The sequence below is a fragment of the Oncorhynchus mykiss genome, chromosome 30 (assembly GCF_057628025.1).
Source record: "Oncorhynchus mykiss isolate SJ-2025 chromosome 30, ASM5762802v1, whole genome shotgun sequence".
Taxonomy (NCBI): Eukaryota; Metazoa; Chordata; class Actinopteri; order Salmoniformes; family Salmonidae; genus Oncorhynchus; species Oncorhynchus mykiss.
The window spans coordinates 23,358,035-23,378,915 of NC_143051.1; the positions used below are offsets into that span (position 1 = coordinate 23,358,035).

A 20,881-nucleotide genomic window follows, 5' to 3' on the forward strand; every position below is an offset into this window, starting at 1 on the left:
GTCAATCAACTCCATTTGGAGGTTTGGTGGTGAGCTTTCCACGTCAACAGCAAATGGGTTACCGAGCAGTTCCAACCTGCTTTTTTGTGCTTCAAAGTCAGCAAATCGGCGTCGAAAGTCAGCGGCAAGCATACCTATTTTATCAGCCAACTGTGTGCTCGGGAACGCACTGGTAGAGAGCTTCTCTTTCATGGTCTGGCAGCTGGGAAAGTGGCTCAAATTTTCTTTCCGCATCTGCGTCTCCCACAGAGTCAGTTTGGTTTTAAATGCCTTCACTGTACTGTACATATCAGAGATGACACGATCCCGACCCTGCAGCTGCAAGTTTATTGCATTCAGATGACTCGTAATGTCACACAGAAAAGCCATTTCACACAGAAACATTTCGTCTCGGAGTTGTGTTGTGTCTTTCCCTTTGCTGTCCAAGAACAGACAAATCTCCTCACGAAGCTCGAAACATCTTTGAAGCACCTTTCCCTGGCTTAGCCATCGCACCTCTGTGTGATAAGGCAAATCACCATGCTCCGTTTCTAACTCCGTCAGAAATGCCTTGAACTGGCGGTGATTCAAACCTTTGGCTCTGATAAAGTTAACTGTGCGCGTGATGATGCTCATTACATGCTCCATTTTCAAGGCTTTACCGCACAACGCTTCCTGGTGTATGATACAATGATAAGCTGTCAGCTCACCTGTCGCGTTTTCCTCTTGCATCTTTTCCCGTATCTTCGCCACCAGTCCGCTCCTGTGTCCACACATCGCAGGTGCTCCGTCGGTTGTCAAACCCACGAGTTTTTCCCAAGGCAGCTCCATCTCATTTACACATCTTGACACCTCTTCATACAAATCATGCCCCGTAGTTGTGCCATGCATAGGACGTAAAGCCAAAAACTCCTCTGTCACGCTTAGGTTGGAGTCCACTCCACGGATGAAAATTGACAACTGGGCAATGTCAGAAATGTCGGTGCTCTCATCCACAGCCAAGGAATATGCAATAAAATCTTTTCCCTTTTTCACAAGCTGCTCTTTTAGATTGATGGACAACTGGTCTACTCTCTCGGCAATGGTGTTTCTGCTCAGACTCACATTTAAAAAGAGTTGCCTTTTTTCTGGGCAAACTTCGTCACAAACTTTAATCATGCAGTTTTTGATGAAATCCCCCTCCGTAAATGGCCGGGCTGATTTAGCGATCTCTTCTGCCAAAATAAAACTGGCCTTGACAGCAGCCTGGCCTTGTGATTTGGCTTTTTTGAACAGAGCCTGTCGAGATTTGAGGCCTCGTTTTAATTCCTCTGCCTTTTGTAGCCTTTGTTCCATGTCCATATTCTTGTTTTTGTCCGCGTGTTTCGTTTCATAATGTCGTCTCAGATTATACTCTTTCAGTACCGCCACACTTTCTCCACACAGAAGACACACAGGTTTTCCAGCTACCTTCGTGAACATATACTCCGACTCCCACCTTGTTTGAAACCCCCGGTTCTCAGTATCCACCTTCCGTTTTGCCATTTTTGATGGGTATCTGAAAGTTAATTTTACTGTGATGCTGACGACTGCTGTGCCAATAAATATTGAAATGAAGCAGCCTACTGCTCGGTGCGTCACCTTTGCATTGTGGGAAATGTAGTATTGGTGCGTGTAAAAGATCTGCGGGCTGCCGGCTTGCTGCGGGCCGGTTCTAATAATAAATCAAGATCATCCCAGGGGCCGTAAAAAACCTTCTTGCGGGCCGGATGTGGCCCGCGGGCCTTGACTCTGACATATGTGCTTTAAGGCATAACTTCTCCATCTCCTTCAAGTTGGATGGGTTCCACTGGTGTACAGCAATATTTAAGTCATACCACAGATTCTCAATTGGATTGAGGTCTGGGCTTTGACTAGGCCATTCCAAGACATTTAAATCTTTCCCCTTAAACCACTCAAGTGTTGCTTTAGCGGTATGCTTAGAGTCATTGTCCTGCTGGAAGGTGAACTTCCGTCCCAGTCTCAAATCTCTGGTAGACTGAAACAGGTTTCCCTCAAGATTATCCATGTGTTTAGCGCCATCCATCATTCCTTCAATTCTGACCAGTTTCCCAGTCCCTGCAGACAAACATCCCCACAGCATGATGCTGCCACCACCATGCTTCACTGTGGGGATGTCGTTCTTGGGGTGATGAGAGATGTTGGGTTTGCGCCAGACATAATGTTTTCCTTGATGGCCAAAAAGCTCAATTCTAGTCTCATCTGACCAGAGTACCTTCTTCCATATGTTTGGGGAGTCACCCACATGCCTTTTGGCGAACACCAAACGTGTTTGCTTATTTTCTTCTCTTCCATAAAGCCCAGCTCTGTGGAGTGTATGGCTTAAAGTGGTCCTATGGATAGATACTCCAATCTCATCTGTGGAACTTTGCAGCTCCTTCAGGGTTACCTTTGGTCTCTTTGTTGCCTCTCTGATTAATGCCCTCCTTGCCTGGTCCGTGAATTTTGGTGGGCGGCCCTCTTGGCAGGTTTGTGGTGGTCCCATTTTCTTTCCATTTTTTTTTTTTAATAGATGTAATGGTGCACCGTGGGATGTTCAAAGTTTCTGAGATTTTTTTATAACCCAACCCTGATCTGTACTTCTCCACAACTTTGTCCCTGACCTGTTTGGAGAGCTCCTTGATGTTCATGGTGCCGCTTGCTTGGTGGTGCCCCTTGCTGAGTGGTGTTGCAGACTCTGGGGCTTTTCAGAACAGGTGTATGTATACTGAGATCATGTGACACTTAGATTGCACACAGGGGGACTTTATTTAATGAATTATCTTATTTAAGGCTTTATAGCAAAGGGGGGGAATACATATGCATGCACCATTTTTCTGTTTTTTATTCTTATGAAACAAATCTTTTTTTTCATTTCACTTCACTAATTCTGACTATTTTGTGTATGTCCATTACATGAAATCCAAATAAAATCTATTTCAATTACAGGTTGTAATGCAACAAAATAGGAAAAATGCCAAGGGGGATGAATACTTTTACAAGGCACTGTATATATTGCTTTGTTTTTTAGCTAGCTACTGTAATTTAGCTGATGTTAACAAAAGTAGCTAATGTCATATTAGCCTTAAGTTAGGTAGCTAGCTTTATTATCATTTTTTTTGCATATTCGGACAGTACTTGATTAGACAGTAATTGGTTAGTTAGTGATACTTGTCGGATGGTGAACTGAGTTCCAGCAGTTGGATTCAGTGTCTAGATAGTTAATCAATTACTGTCAAAATCCTGCTCATAAAATGTACTGGATAGCTAATGTTAGCAGCACTGCTAGCTAGACTGGGTAGTCCCTAACGTTAGTTAGTATTTTATCTTATCTGTCGGTGCAGCTCTTGAGTCAACAACAAGTTACTCAAATCTGGCTTACTGTGAGTTCAGTAACTCTAAATAACATCATCATGGGCTAACAAAATGTCCTATTGTAGTGGCAAGCTAATGAAGGTTACCAACGTCCTTCTCATCTTTGCACTCTCTCCCTCAGAGAATGAACATTTCTTTGGACGAATCAAAAATTACTTTGGAAAACCACTTCGACTCCACCTCCTAAAGTGCCACCGTACACAGAAATGCTGGTTTTAAGCAGCACTAAAAAGGCAGGGCAGGCCAGGGCTCATGATTGGAGTATTCATTGCAGTGTGTAATGCAGTGTAGACTAGTTTGTTTTACATCATCCCAGCATGGATTCAGTACCCCGAAAGCCCGGGTCTGGTGATGTCAATGCTCTGGTAAACTTATTTATTTTGTGTTATATGAACGGGTGGGTCTAATCCTGGATGCTGATTGGTTAAAACCGCATTCCAGCCGGTGACTATTCCACAAGTTACCAGTGTCTAAGGCTATGACGTTGAAATGCCTATTTAGACTGTCCATCTCAATGTGCAATCCATTGTCTCATCAACCCAGCCAGTCAATTTATCAACTTGATCTCCACAATAAAAAGCATCTAGACATTATCTCCCATTTCTTTTAGACTAGCATTTGGTTTTTAACAGCGGAGATTTGTATAAACCTTGCTGTCTGTTTCTCTGACATTTGCAACATTGTTTCAGTATTGAAATCTTTCCAGCTTCTGTTTTAAGTGATTGTGTTAGCTGTGTTGTTGGCTAGCTCCTCTGAACAACAGTGTCCTGACGAGAGAGCAAATTTCCCATACCAGGCGAAATCGTACATCATTGTTACGGATGTATCCAAATGTAAATGTCACTAGAAAACAGCTTAAAGAAATGCAAATGTAGCTGCTGTTATTCTGGCTGCACTGTTTGATGTGATAGTAAGTTATCCGTATTTGGCTAGATAGCAAGCAAGGGATAAGAACGTTGCTAGCCAGTATGATAATGGAACATTTAGAATGAACGACTGGGTTGTGTCCATAGATGCAGAACAAAAATAGTTAACGACTGGGTCGCGTCTCTGGCAACCGAACTGATAGAACAAACGACCAGCCAGCTTGGGTAGCAACCTTAGATTTGTGTGGTGACTATAACTTGTGGAAGGATGAAATAGTATGAATAAATTCATCAAAATAATGTTTATTTGAATATGTTGGTAACCCGTTGTATAAAAGTGATAATGCCCTTGAAGCTGGTTTTCGGGCCTAACAACACCCGTGGCAATATATCCTTCAAACACCAGCTTCTTGGGCAATATCACTTAAATGTTTCCACTGTTCCAAATGTTCAGACAAAATTATAATATTGTAATCTAAGATAACTATTTGCACACATAATACTCACCTAACGCTTGCTATTATACCTGCCTTTTTTGTGATCTCAAATCTTTGTGTTCCACAGATCTGACTTCCCCTTTACCTCCTGAGCATCCAGTAAACATTCACCCGTTTCGAGTTTCCTTTTTGCCTCCTCCGCATCCATTTTGGTGTCGATATAAATGTGTATGGAGTTTGTTATAACCATTTTATTGACGTCATTATGATAGGCTATAGGTCAAGCCTTATTGGTCATATGCATATGATGCTTACATGTTTCACGTAAAGAGAGCAAGGGTTGCGGAAATAGGGAATGTTTCTCCTCAACAAATTAGGGATATCGGTAACAGAGATGTTCAGTAAGAAAATAAATGGCTGAAATGATATTCAGCGCAATGAACACTTGCTCTGCTGTGGTGCCTTTTTGCTGCAGTAGGGAGGAGAGCAAGACAACGTGCGCCAGTCACACAAGCTGATTACATTTAAAAGCTCACAGCAAATGCCACTTTTGTGTTCATATATTTGTTCTAGATACCAACATAAAGCACAACAATGGTGGAAGGGAACAAACAGTTTGTAAATGTCCTTTTAGTGTGGTTGCTTGGTTGCTTGGTTGGTTGCTTGGTTGGTTGGAGCTCCAGGCCCCTGATCACCTTAAAACACTGGTCTCTGCTCCACTTCCTTTACTGTGTATCTGGGACTGTGCTTTTCTATCACATTACCTACTTACCGATGCCACAGGGAGCCTATGGTCATTTTACAAATACACATACACACACATACACATTCTCTCATCCACACACACATTCTCTCATCCACACACGCACACACACACAGGCACATACACAGTAAGAAGTGTGAAGAAGAGTCTGCTTTAATTGTGCACCTAACAGCCTTCTTACAAGACCATTAGGCAGTTCTAGTGCATGGTCACAATGTGATATTACAGCACTGCTTAACAGCTGTCTTGCTCTCTGCAGTGCCGGCTCTGCTCTCCAGCACCAATGGTTTCAGCTCAAGGCAAGCATACTGAGTAGTCATGTTAGTGATGACTCTGTTTTACGGCCCTGTACTAATAGTAGGGGAATAGAGGACAGGATCCCAACTGTATGAGCCAACATACGGTCAGATGTATAGTGTTTGATCAAATCAATAAAAACGTTTAAATAAAACGTTGTTTTGTTAAAGTTTAGTGCCTGAAATCGGGGACTGTCAGCTAATGATGCCCTTGTTGAATGGGTTCTGACTGAATCTATAGCAAAAATAATGTATTTGAAGAGGTTGGCAGTAGTGATATTGATTCAAAAGAAAACAGAGTGTTGTTGTTCTGTAAGAAAGAGCAATAGTTTCACATTCTCCATTGCATTCAAGAATTACAAAAAGTCATCAATGACAAAAAAAAAAAAAATGTTCAGAGGAAATATTTAAATGCATACAAGGTTACAGTGGCTGCAAGGGATGTGGTTAGCTATGAGTATTGTCTTGTGAAGATCCCGTTTCTTGTTAGTTACAGCTGGCCAATCAATACTGAAAGAAGATTCTATACTCTCGCTGATAATACTTTACTCAATTGGAGGTTAACTGTATGTATGCCCAGGGTCACTCCTCCACTGTCCTTCTCTCTCCTTCTTACAGAACTGTCGACTCTCCCTCTCTTTCTGTTCCCTTTCTCCATCGTCTTTCATGAGGGCTATTTTCATTCAACCCATTATAGTCTGCCGGACTTCATTCTTCCCCTAGAATTACATCTCAGGAAAAGCTTTGCAGTTTCTTTACCATGGATATGATTGGAGGTTTTCAATAAGAGCTACGTAGAACGTTAGGAAGCTCATCTCTTCTCCGATCTTTTGTCGACTCTCTTTTGCAAAAGAAGACTAAATTAGATTTTCTAATATTAACATCAACTCAGTTGTCCAATAGGCTAAGTAGAAGGTTGTTTTTTAACAGTATGAAATGTGTGTCGTGTGAAAAATATAAACCATATAATTTAATTGTAAAGTTTCATTGTGGTATATGTTAAGTATGGGCAATGCCTTCACTTTTTTGGGCAGACCTTAAGTAGGACAGCTTTATATGTGTGATATCATGTCATGTTATTCAAGTATGAAACTCTTTAATGTACTGCGGTGAATGTCATAGCTCAAACTATGGTTGATGTTCTGTTAATGAACTTACGCCTAGTGAAACCTTGATTTCTGCTAATCAGTACTCAGATGTAGCAATAATAATTATAATCATGTTCATTCTTACATTTTGATAGTTTAATTTGATCATATTCTCATTCTCTCATGCTCATCATTAACATGCACATCCTAAACTGGGGTCACGAGGCGCAGTATTTCCCCTGGCATTATGTACTGTAGGTTGAACCAAACTCTGTTGCCCCCCACATAAAATCATTTTGTTTCAATTTAAGATATTGCTAAGGGGCTCTGGATATTGATTTCAGGGGGTGTTAATAAGGGGTGTGTTTATCTGTTAGACTAAAGGCTGACATGTTGTCAACCCTATCTGTGGTGTTTGCATTAAGTCTTAGACCATGTCTTCATTTGTTTAAACAGAACGATACGGTACTTAACTAAAGCCACACAATCAATGTTCTCTTTATTAGAATATATACTGTAGCATCACAGCACTGTAAAGACTTTTAATATTCCATAGATGAAAACAGTCTGCCATCGCTAAAGGACAGTAAATATTGGTTTTCCAGCCTAAGGAGCTATAGATTGCTGTTGTAGTTCAAAGTGCAATATGCAGAAATCACTCCGTCGTTCCCTGGTTATTAAAATTCAAATATTTTGCCTAATTTTAGTTTGTGACAAAATAAACAAGTTTAGTGTAGAGAATCATTGTATAAAGCACATAGAACAGGTCTAACACTTCTTAGACTTGATTTCAATGAGAATGACAGATCTAGAACTCACATTCTATGTGACTTTGGCTGGATCGCCAAAAAGTTACATATTGCAGCTTTGTGTATCTTTTTAGACTGCATCAGTTGTAACAATTTTAAGGCATCCATTTTGTTCTCAAACTCTTAATGAATGGATGAGTTTGGACTAGTTGAAGAAAAACATCCACTCCATCATATCTTCTGGACCCTATTACCTTTATAGTGCAATACTTTTGACCAGACCTCTATGTAGTGGGCTTGGCTGGGCAAAACAAGTGCCCAACTGCATATAGGAAATAGGGTGCTATTTCTGAATCACCACTAAATTATGTATGAGGGGATTTTGGCATGTCATTGGTGACAGCTGTCCATTCAGAGATGAGTTGTGATGGTTATCAGGTAGCTGAGATGTGATGGTTATCAGGTAGCTGAGATGTGATGGTTCTCAGGTAGCTGAGATGTGATGGTTCTCAGGTAGCTGAGATGTGATGGTTATCAAGTAGCTGAGATGTGATGGTTATCAGGTTGCTGAGATGTGATGGTTATCAAGTAGCTGAGATGTGATGGTTATCAGGTTGCTGAGATGTGATGGTTCTCAGGTAGCTGAGATGTGATGGTTATCAGGTAGCTGAGATGTGATGGTTGTCAGGTTGCTGAGATGTGATGGTTGTCAGGTAGCTGAGATGTGATGGTTGTCAGGTAGCTGAGATGTGATGGTTATCAGGTAGCTGAGATGTGATGGTTATCAGGTTGCTGAGATGTGATGGTTATCAAGTAGCTGAGATGTGATGGTTATCAGGTTGCTGAGATGTGATGGTTCTCAGGTAGCTGAGATGTGATGGTTATCAGGTAGCTGAGATGTGATGGTTATCAGGTAGCTGGGATGTGATGGTTGTCAGGTTGCTGCGATGTGATGGTTGTCAGGTAGCTGAGATGTGATGGTTGTCAGGTAGCTGAGATGTGATGGTTATCAGGTAGCTGAGATGTGATGGTTATCAGGTAGCTGAGATGTGATGGTTCTCAGGTAGCTGAGATGTGATGGTTATCAGGTAGCTGAGATGTGATGGTTATCAGGTAGCTGGGATGTGATGGTTGTCAGGTTGCTGAGATGTGATGGTTGTCAGGTAGCTGAGATGTGATGGTTATCAGGTAGCTGAGATGTGATGGTTATCAGGTAGCTGAGATGTGATGGTTATCAGGTAGCTGGGATGTGATGGTTATCAGGTAGCTGAGATGTGATGGTTATCAGGTAGCTGAGGTGTGATGGTTATCAGGTAGCTGAGATGAGAATCAGGTAGCTGAGATGTGATGGTTATCAGCTAGCTGAGTTGTGATGGCTATCAGCTAGCTGAGTTGTGATGGCTATCAGCTAGCTGAGATGTGATGGTTATCAGGTAGCTGAGATGTGATGGTTATCAGGTAGCTGAGATGCAATGGTTATCAGGTAGTTGAGGTGTGATGGTTATCGAGTAGCGGAGATGAGATGGTTATCAGGTAGCTGAGATGTGATGGTTATCAGGTAGCTGAGTTGTGATGGTTATCAAGTAGCTTTGATGTGATGATTATCAGGTAGCTGAGTTGTGATGGTTGTCAGCTAGCTGAGTTGTGATGGGCATTAGGTAGCTGAGATGTGATGGGTATCAGGTAAACTAAGTTGTGATGGTTATCAGCTAGCTGAGTTGTGATGGTTATCAGCTAACTGAGTTGTGATGGCTATCAGCTAGCTGAGTTGTGGTGGTTATCAGCTAGCTGAGATGTGATGGTTATCAGCTAGCTGAGTTGTGATGGCTATTAGCTAGCTGAGTTGTGATGGGAATTAGGTAGCTGAGATGTGATGGTTATCAGCTAGCTGAGTTGTCATGGTTATCAGTTAGCTGAGATGTGATGGTTATCAGCTAGCTGAGTTGTGATGGCTATCAGCTAGCTGAGTTGTGATGGCTATCAGCTAGCTGAGTTTTGATGGTTATCAGCTAGCTGAGTTGTGATGTTTATCAGCTAGCTGAGTTGTGATGGTTATCAGCTAGCTGAGTTGTGATGGTATCAGGTAGCTGAGATGTGATGGGTATCAGCTAGCTGAGTTGTGATGGGCATTAGGTAGCTGAGATGTGATGGATATCAGATAGCTTATATGTGATGGGTATCAGGTAGCGGAGTTGTCATGGTTATCAGCTAGCTGAGATGTGATGGTTATCGGCTAGCTGAGTTGTGATGGTTATCGGCTAGCTGACTTGTGATGGTTATCGGCTAGCTGAGTTGTGATGGTTTTCAGCTAGCTGAGTTGTGATGGTTATCAGGTAGCTGAGATGTGATGGTTATCAGGTAGCTGAGATGTGATGGTTCTCAGGTAGCTGAGATGTGATGGTTCTCAGGTAGCTGAGATGTGATGGTTATCAAGTAGCTGAGATGTGATGGTTATCAGGTTGCTGAGATGTGATGGTTATCAAGTAGCTGAGATGTGATGGTTATCAGGTAGCGGAGTTGTCATGGTTATCAGCTAGCTGAGATGTGATGGTTATCAGCTAGCTGAGTTGTGATGGCTATCAGCTAGCTGAGTTGTGATGGCTATCAGCTAGCTGAGTTTTGATGGCTATCAGCTAGCTGAGTTGTGATGGTTATCAGCTAGCTGAGTTTTGATTGTATCAGGTAGCTGAGATGTGATGGGTATCAGGTAGCTGAGATGTGATGGTTATCAGCTAGCTGAGTTGTGATGGTTATCAGCTAGCTGAGTTGTGATGGTTATCGGCTAGCTGAGATGTGATGGGTATCGGCTAGCTGAGATGTGATGGCTATCAGCTAGCTGAGTTGTGATGGCTATCAGCTAGCTGAGTTGTGAGGGTTATCAGGTAGCTGAGATGTGATGATTATCGGCTAGCTGAGTTGTGATGTTTATCAGCTAGCTGAGTTGTGATGGTAATCAGCTAGCTGAGTTGTGAGGGTTATCAGGTAGCTGAGATGTGATGATTATCGGCTAGCTGAGTTGTGATGGTTATCAGCTAGCTGAGTTGTGATGGTTATCAGCTAGCTGAGTTGTGATGGTTATCAGCTAGCTAAGTTGTGATGGCTATCAGGTAGCTGAGATGTGATGGGTATCAGGTAGCTGAGATGTGATGGTTTTCAGCTAGCTGAGTTGTTATGGTTATCAGCTAGCTGAATTGTGATGGTTATCAGGTAACTGAGTTGTGATGGTTATCAGCTTGCTGAGTTGTGATGGTTATCCGCTAGCTGAGTTGTGATGGTTTTTGGCTATCTGAGTTGTGATGTTATCGGTTAGCTGAGTTGTGATGGTATCAGGTAGCTGAGATGTGATGGGTATCAGCTAGCTGAGTTGTGATGGGCATTAGGTAGCTGAGATGTGATGGATATCAGGTAGGTGAGATGTGATGGGTATCAGGTAGCGGAGTTGTCATGGTTATCAGCTAGCTGAGATGTGATGGTTATCAGCTAGCTGAGTTGTGATGGCTGTCAGCTAGCTGAGTTGTGATGGCTATCAGCTAGCTGAGTTTTGATGGCTATCAGCTAGCTGAGTTGTGATGGTTATCAGCTAGCTGAGTTGTGATGGTATCAGGTAGCTGAGATGTGATGGGTATCAGGTAGCTGAGTTGTGATGGTTATCAGCTAGCTGAGTTGTGATGGTTATCAGCTAGCTGAGATGTGATGGCTATCAGCTAGCTGAGTTGTGTTGGCTATCAGCTAGCTGAGTTATGGGGGTTATCAGGTAGCTGAGATGTGATGATTATCGGCTAGCTGAGTTGTGATGTTTATCAGCTAGCTGAGTTGTGATGGTAATCAGCTAGCTGAGTTGTGAGGGTTATCAGGCAGCTGAGATGTGATGATTATCGGTTAGCTGAGTTGTGATGGTTATCAGCTAGCTGAGTTGTGATGGTTATCAGCTAGCTGAGTTGTGATGGGCATTAGGTAGCTGAGATGTGATGGGTATCAGGTAGCTGAGATGTGATGGTTATCAGGTAGCTGAGTTGTGATGGTTATCAGCCAGCTGAGTTGTGATGGTAATCAGCTAGCTGAGTTGTGAGGGTTATCAGGTAGCTGAGATGTGATGATTATCAGCTAGCTGAGTTGTGATGGTTATCAGCTAGCTGAGTTGTGATGGTTATCAGCTAGCTAAGTTGTGATGGCTATCAGGTAGCTGAGATCAAATCAAATCAAATCAAATCAAATTTTATTTGTCACATACACATGGTTAGCAGATGTTAATGCGAGTGTAGCGAAATGCTTGTGCTTCTAGTTCCGACAATGCAGTAATAACAAGTAATCTAACTAACAATTCCAAAACTACTGTCTTGTACACAGTGTAAGGGGATAAAGAATATGTACATAAGGATATATGAATGAGTGATGGTACAGAGCAGCATAGGCAAGATACAGTAGATGGTATCGGGTACAGTATGTACAATGAGATGAGTATGTAAACAAAGTGGCATAGTATAGTATAAAGTGGCTAGTGATACATGTATTACATAAGGATACCGTCGATGATATAGAGTACAGTATATACGTATGCGTATGAGATGAATAATGTAGGGTAAGTAACATTTATATAAGGTAGCATTGTTTAAAGTGGCTAGTGATATATTTACATCATTTCCCATCAATTCCCATTATTAAAGTGGCTGGAGTTGAGTCAGTGTCAGTGTGTTGGCAGCAGCCACTCAGTGTTAGTGGTGGCTGTTTAACAGTCTGATGGCCTTGAGATAGAAGCTGTTTTTCAGTCTCTCGGTCCCAGCTTTGATGCACCTGTACTGACCTCGCCTTCTGGATGATAGCGGGGTGAACAGGCAGTGGCTCGGGTGGTTGATGTCCTTGATGATCTTTATGGCCTTCCTGTGACATCGGGTGGTGTAGGTGTCCTGGAGGGCAGGTAGTTTGCCCCCGGTGATGCGTTGTGCAGACCTCACTACCCTCTGGAGAGCCTTACGGTTGAGGGCGGTGCAGTTGCCATACCAGGCGGTGATACAGCCCGCCAGGATGCTCTCGATTGTGCATCTGTAGAAGTTTGTGAGTGCTTTTGGTGACAAGCCGAATTTCTTCAGCCTCCTGAGGTTGAAGAGGCGCTGCTGCGCCTTCTTCACGATGCTGTCTGTGTGAGTGGACCAATTCAGTTTGTCTGTGATGTGTATGCCGAGGAACTTAAAACTTGCTACCCTCTCCACTACTGTTCCATCGATGTGGATAGGGGGGTGTTCCCTCTGCTGTTTCCTGAAGTCCACAATCATCTCCTTAGTTTTGTTGACGTTGAGTGTGAGGTTGTTTTCCTGACACCACACTCCGAGGGCCCTCACCTCCTCCCTGTAGGCCGTCTCATCGTTGTTGGTAATCAAGCCTACCACTGTTGTGTCGTCCGCAAACTTGATGATTGAGTTGGAGGCGTGCGTGGCCACGCAGTCGTGGGTGAACAGGGAGTACAGGAGAGGGCTCAGAACGCAACCTTGTGGGGCCCCAGTGTTGAGGATCAGCGGGGAGGAGATGTTGTTGCCTACCCTCACCACCTGGGGGCGGCCCGTCAGGAAGTCCAGTACCCAGTTGCACAGGGCGGGGTCGAGACCCAGGGTCTCGAGCTTGATGACGAGCTTGGAGGGTACTATGGTGTTGAATGCCGAGCTGTAGTCGATGAACAGCATTCTCACATAGGTATTCCTCTTGTCCAGATGGGTTAGGGCAGTGTGCAGTGTGGTTGAGATTGCATCGTCTGTGGACCTATTTGGGCGGTAAGCAAATTGGAGTGGGTCTAGGGTGTCAGGTAGGGTGGAGGTGATATGGTCCTTGACTAGTCTCTCAAAGCACTTCATGATGACGGATGTGAGTGCTACGGGGCGGTAGTCATTTAGCTCAGTTACCTTAGCTTTCTTGGGAACAGGAACAATGGTGGCCCTCTTGAAGCATGTGGGAACAGCAGACTGGTATAGGGATTGATTGAATATGTCCGTAAACACACCGGCCAGCTGGTCTGCGCATGCTCTGAGGGCGCGGCTGGGGATGCCATCTGGGCCTGCAGCCTTGCGAGGGTTAACACGTTTAAATGTCTTACTCACCTCGGCTGCAGTGAAGGAGAGACCGCATGTTTTCGTTGCAGGCCGTGTCAGTGGCACTGTATTGTCCTCAAAGCGGGCAAAAAAGTTATTTAGTCTGCCTGGGAGCAAGACATCCTGGTCCGTGACTGGGCTGGGTTTCTTCCTGTAGTCCGTGATTGACTGTAGACCCTGCCACATGCCTCTTGTGTCTGAGCCGTTGAATTGAGATTCTACTTTGTCTCTGTACTGGCGCTTAGCTTGTTTGATAGCCTTGCGGAGGGAATAGCTGCACTGTTTGTATTCGGTCATGTTACCAGACACCTTGCCCTGATTAAAAGCAGTGGTTCGCGCTTTCAGTTTCACACGAATGCTGCCATCAATCCACGGTTTCTGGTTAGGGAATGTTTTAATCGTTGCTATGGGAACGACATCTTCAACGCACGTTCTAATGAACTCGCACACCGAATCAGCGTATTCGTCAATGTTGTTATCTGACGCAATACGAAACATCTCCCAGTCCACGTGATGGAAGCAGTCTTGGAGTGTGGAGTCAGCTTGGTCGGACCAGCGTTGGACAGACCTCAGCGTGGGAGCCTCTTGTTTTAGTTTCTGTCTGTAGGCAGGGATCAACAAAATGGAGTCGTGGTCAGCTTTTCCGAAAGGGGGGCGGGGCAGGGCCTTATATGCGTCGCGGAAGTTAGAGTAACAATGGTCCAAGGTCTTTCCTCCCCTGGTTGCGCAATCGATATGCTGATAAAATTTGGGGAGTCTTGTTTTCAGATTAGCCTTGTTAAAATCCCCAGCTACAATGAATGCAGCCTCCGGATAAATTGTTTCCAGTTTGCAGAGAGTTAAATAAAGTTCGTTCAGAGCCATCGATGTGTCTGCTTGGGGGGGGATATATACGGCTGTGATTATAATTGAAGAGAATTCTCTTGGTATATAATGCGGTCTACATTTGATTGTGAGGAATTCTAAATCAGGTGAACAGAAGGATTTGAGTTCCTGTATGTTTCTTTCATCGCACCATGTCACGTTAGTCATAAGGCATACGCCCCCGCCCCTCTTTTTACCAGAAAGATGTTTTTTCCTGTCTGCGCGATGCGTGGAGAAACCTGTTGGCTGCACCGCTTCGGATTGCGTCTCTCCAGTAAGCCACGTTTCCGTGAAGCAAAGAACGTTACAGTCTCTGATGTCCCTCTGGAATGCTACCCTTGCTCGGATTTCATCAACCTTGTTGTCAAGAGACTGGACATTGGCAAGAAGAATGCTAGGGAGTGGTGCGCGCTGTGCCCGTCTCCGGAGTCTGACCAGAAGACCGCCTCGTTTCCCTCTCTTTCGGAGTCGTTTTTTTTTTTTTTTTTTTTTTTTTTTTTTTTTTTTTTTTTTTTTTGGGTCGCTGCATAGGATCCACTCCGTTGTCCTGTTTGTAAGGCAGAACACAGGATCCGCGTCGCGAAAAACATATTCTTGGTCGTACTGATGGTGAGTTGATGCTGATCTTATATTCAGTAGTTCTTCTCGACTGTATGTAATGAAACCTAAGATGACCTGGGGTACTAATGTAAGAAATAACACGTAAAAAAACAAAAAACTGCATAGTTTCCTAGGAACGCGAAGCGAGGCGGCCATCTCTGTCGGCGCCGGAAGTCAGATGTGATGGGTATCAGGTAGCTGAGATGTGGTGGTTATCAGCTAGCTGAGTTGTGATGGTTATCAGATAGCTGAATTGTGATGGTTATCAGGTAGCTGAGTTGTGATGGTTATCAGCTTGCTGAGTTGTGATGGTTATCCGCTAGCTGAGTTGTGATGGTTTTTGGCTATCTGAGTTGTGATGTTATCGGTTAGCTGAGTTGTGATGGTTATCAGCTAGCTGAGTTGTGATGGTTATCAGCTAGCTTGCAGTAGAGACAGACTAACAGTATTGTGACCTGGAGTGGAGTTCAACCAGCCACTATAGGTGCACATTAGTCTTCTTGCTGCTTGGGTCAAATGGTATCCTGCTATAGTGCGTGTGTGTGTTTTTATGTGTGTGTTTGTGCATTTATGGGTTCATGTGTGCGTACATGTATGTGTGTGTCATTCCATAGCATCTGCTGTTGATGATTGATGAACCACTGTGTCGACTGCTGTTGCGTTGTGTAATGACTTACATCCTGAACACACAGAGCATGTACAGCTCTCTCTGACCCAGCCATCTCCCTATACCTATAGCCTAGGCCCAGGGGAAGCCATCTGTCTGAGCCTGGCCTATAGTCAGCTGTGAGGCTCAGGCCTCTGCTGGCCAGAGTGCTGTCCATGTTTACCAGATGCACCCTCCGTCCCCCAAGGTAAACTACCCATCTGGCAGCACTGAGCCTCAGCAGACACACTGGCCCATGGCCCAAAGCATGCTGTAAAATGGAGTCAAACACATTGGCCCAAGGCCCAACGCATGCTGGATGATGAAGTCAGATAAACTGCCCAAAGCTTCATAGATCGATGTGTGTGTGTATATTGTGTGGTGGCTGTCTATAGAGGACAATGGACAAACAGTAAGTATGGATAAATATCCACATTTTAGTGTGCCATCACATCATGCAAATGAATGAGCTCAACAACAACAAAAAATACACATTATTGCATATGCCATTAAAGGGAAAGTAAAGGGAAAGGGGATACCTAGTCAGTTGTGCAACTGAATGCATTCAACTGAAATGTGTCTTCCGCATTTAACCCAACCCCTCTGAATTAGAGTGTTGCGGAGGGCTGCCTTAATCAACATCCATCTATTCGGCCCTGTTCAGTAGGCTAATCTTCCTTCATATTTTATCTCAATTCATCTGTAAACATTTCCATTGACTTAAACCAGATGCAGAGAAGATTTCTGATCAATACATTTGTATTGTAATCTCCTCATGTAATCAATGAAATTGTGTATGTTTAGTAGCAATATGTAGTTTAATGGGAACTAATGAATTTGGTATTTCAAGGTATTTCAAGCAGTCAGGGCTTAAGGCTATTCTTCATACGCAGGTTCAGAGTGGAATACTGTACCCATTACCCTGTGGTCAATAGAAACAAGGCTAAAATAGAGGTTGTAAAATGTCACCTGTAACTACTATAATTATTCATTATAATCCACATAATTATTCACATTTCCTGTTGCTGCAGGATTATTTTCCTGTTGTAGCAAACTAGCTCAAATTAAGATCCCACTTCTGCCAGTGCGCAAAGAACGCTTCCTACAGAAATGATATGATAATGTTCTACTCTACTCCAAGCTAGGTTCAAATGGCTTTTAATGTGCAATTCAAAACACACCCCAGGTCATTCAACGTTTGATTTTGTTTATTTTTTTCTCTCTACACCAAGCGCCTTATGTGAACCATATAGGCATATTTCCCCCCTACACAATGATATGTTTAAACTTGTCTGTAGGGAGGAAGTAAATTCATGTCCAAAGAGCAAACTTATTGGTAGCGAAACCTTATTTTCTACATATCGACCCCGGAGTGCCTCGGCCCACAAAATGCAAAAACCCTGGGCAAGACGGATCTGCTGTCATGTCTTACAGTAGAAATCAGCCAATCAATGTCACTTTCCGCCGCCGGGGCCTGAATGAACCTAATTCCGCTCATCTTGGCTAAATGGTGAAATCCTGGGGGTTCATCAATCATCAATCCAAGCAGCGCTCTGTGTTTAATAGTCTGGTCTTTATTCACTGAATAGCCACTGCATTTATCTATCTGGGGGAGCCAAGTGGAAATCCCTTCTACTATCTGACTGACAAAGAGAGAGAGAGAGAGAGAGAGAGAGAGAGAGAGAGAGAGAGAGAGAGAGAGAGAGAGAGAGAGAGAGAGAGAGAGAGAGAGAGAGAGAGAGAGAGAGAGAGAGAGAGAGAGAGAGAGAGAGAGAGAGAGAGAGAGAGAGAGAGAGAGAGAGAGAGAGAGAGAGAGAGAGAGAGAGAGAGAGAGAGAGAGAGAGAGAGAGAGAGAGAGAGAGAGAGAGAGAGAGAGAGAGAGAGAGAGAGAGAGAGAGAGAGAGAGAGAGAGAGAGAGAGAGAGAGAGAGAGAGAGAGAGAGAGAGAGAGAGTGTGGATCGCTGTGTTCTGTCTCTCACATTCTAAATCCCAAATGGGGGCTGTCTGCTACTTTTTTAAATTGAAGATTGTTGGAAGATGGATTACCAGTATCTCCCTACTTTAGAATCCCTTTTGATCGGTCAGTTTTGTAGAAAGCTGTGTGCTGGGCCTGAATGTGAAGTCAATATTTTCCGAATCTGATATTAATATCTGTCTCGTTGCCTGTTTAGATAAATGTTTAATTGTCTTTAGTACTACCGTGTCTCCTGTAACAGCCTCTAAATTTATGACAAACCAGTTAGAGAAACGTATCTCCTCTTCTCTCTTTGTTTCAGGTGACAAGTGTACATGCTTCCAAAGGAGACCTCCTCAAATCGGGCAGCCCCAAGTCAACGTTAAAACACATATGGACAGAAAGCGGCAAGGACCTGTCAATCAGCAGGTTGCTGTCACAGACTCTCCATGGCAAAGAGAACACCACGGCCCTGGACCTGCGCTACGACACCCCGGAACCCTACTCCGAGCAGGACCTCTGGGACTGGCTGAGGAACTCCACCGACCTCCATGATTCTAGACCTAGAGCCAAACGGCGGCCTATGGTCAAGACAGGCAAGTTCAAGAAGATGTTTGGCTGGGGAGACTTCCACTCCAACATCAAGACAGTCAAGCTCAACCTCCTCATCACCGGGAAGATTGTGGACCACGGCAACGGAACCTTCAGCGTCTACTTCAGACACAACTCCACAGGCCAGGGAAACGTGTCTGTGAGTCTCGTCCCGCCAACGAAGATCGTGGAGTTCGACGTGGCAGCCCAGCAGTCCGTGATTGACGCCAAGGACTCCAAGTCCTTCAACTGCCGCATCGAGTACGAGAAGGTGGAGAAGGGTGCCAGGAACACGCTGTGTAACTTCGACCCGTCCAAGACATGTTACCAGGAGCAGACTCAGAGCCACGTCTCCTGGCTCTGTTCCAAGCCCTTTAAAGTAATCTGCATCTACATCTCCTTCTACAGCACTGACTACAAGCTGGTGCAGAAAGTCTGTCCGGACTACAACTACCACAGTGAAACTCCCTACTTCCCCTCTGGCTGACCACTCCCACAACAACAACCCCAATGTGGAGCAGAAAGTTACTTAGTGGGGCTTCTTATTTTTCCCCACCCAGAGAAATATATGTTAGCTGTAATGTTCTGAACATAAAAGAATGTGTAAAATGAATGAATTACCTATATATGAAATGAAGACTTTTGATGACAATACAGAAAGTGAATATTTATGGGAGCAGTACTTTTTTTCTTTCAAATGTTGTGCAAAACCATTATTATTTGTATAATTATAATTATGTTATTAGTATACAAATAATAGGACTAAACAAATAATATTGATTATAATCCATTTGTTTGATTGTTTTCATACCTTTTTTCCATCAATGATTTCATAGATGCATAATGTGTACATATTTGAGGTTGATAGTTCCATTTGTAACTAAGTAAAATCAGCATTTCATGTAAGTCTTATTAGTTTGTAACAACTTTTTATGTTATGTTAGGTAAATTTGCTTGGTCCAGTTTGTTTCTAAATGCCTAGATTTTCTCCTTTGAGTATTTCTTACTTTGCTCCTTAGGGCCAACTTTCTGTATGAAAGTTCAGGTCTGTGAGCTACCAATTGGACTGCAACGTACAGGATCCTGTGTTTTGTTTGCACCTGCAATACTCTTCATTCAAAGTAGTTCAATTCCGCTCTCTCAGAAATAACAGTCCAGACTCTTATCCTTGAAGGCCTTCAAGATCCCCACACATTTCCAAACCCTTTGACCCCAAAGGCGAGAGAGCTGAAGAAGAGGAGTGTGTCGGTGTGCAATCGAAGCATCAGGTGGAGATGGTCCCATGGCCTGACGGACTTAGCATTGAGCTAGCATTGAGCAGGCTTCTCCCGCAGGCATGTTTTATAAAAAAAGATTTAAAAAATTAAGCATTTTACATGTTCAGAAATGATGCTGTTCATTCTTCAGCTTATTTGGAGTGTCCCTGTATAAATCTTGGCTCAGATTATTATTAGAAAATCACAGCCTTATGAGGTTTATTGTTAATATTCAGTTATGATTGACTTGGGGCTTTGCTCATTGTCATTGACTTAATAAAACATGTAATGTAATGAATTTTATGTCTTAGAGAGCCTAATTTGTATGAATGGTTTGTATTGTACATAGTTTATCCCGAATTGACCTGCGTCTGTATATGCCCACATAAAGCTGTCTCCCTCTTCCCACAAACTCTCTCTTTCTCGTTCTCTTGCTCTCTCGCTCTCACTCACTCACTCACTCACTCACTCACTCTCTCTCCCTTTCTCTCTCATTCCATGAATACTCATTATTGGTTCCTCAAACAAAGACACTGATGTTGCTGATGATGTAGACGTGAATCCTTGAAAACAGCTACCCTGTACATACGCTGTAAAACTGTCTAAATATATTATACGTACTCATCAACTGTATGACTAAAACATTTATTTATGGGGGACGGATGGGATGGAGGTGTAGATATGAATAAAAAGACTGGACGTTTTATCAGTTTAATGTTCTTGAGTGTGATTTCTTTATATGCATGTCTCAATGATTATAATGATGGTAGGATTTCAAGGTCAATAGATATTAAAGGATATCTCAATTGCCAGACATTGAAGCATGTGCAATAATTATTCTCAACTTAATAGAGTCTTCCAACATGCTGTACCTAATAGTGCATAGTATACATTTAATCGATTTCCTCAGTATTCACACATCTCACTCCAAAGATACAGATCAAACTGAGCTCCATGCTTTTCTTAGCGCATCATAATGTCACATAATCTGTAACGTTTTAAAAAGATGTATAAAAATAAATGTTATCCTGATCTACCATTCCTTATAGAGCCTATAAATGCCGGAACTTCTTAGAATTGGGCCTTGATCTTCCTGATCAAGACAAGAACCAAACTTTTTCCAACTTCATCAAAGCAAAACTGATCACACCATTCATTCAAATTCACTCCAAGACCAATCAGAAGACCATACAATACATAAACAGTAAGCTCTATACTTCCTGAGTTTAAGCTTCAATTCTTCCCAGAGTCACTCTGGTCTATGATACCGTGTTTTCCTTATAGTCTACAGAGATAAGTTGTGCATGGAAGCCAAGTTGTGT

At 43.2% G+C, this 20,881-nt stretch overlaps 1 protein-coding gene across 1 annotated transcript in view; it reads left to right on the forward strand.

Annotated features, from left to right (window-relative positions):
* Window positions 1–20,271, forward strand: part of LOC110488130 (neurexophilin-1) — a 65,009-nt gene extending 44,738 nt beyond the window's left edge. The window contains exon 2 of the mRNA XM_021560163.3: window positions 18,035–20,271. Coding sequence (XP_021415838.1) covers window positions 18,035–18,790 — 756 coding nt within the window. The 3' untranslated portion in view covers window positions 18,791–20,271. The remainder of the gene's footprint in view (window positions 1–18,034) is intronic.
* Window positions 20,272–20,881: the final 610 nt, after the last annotated feature.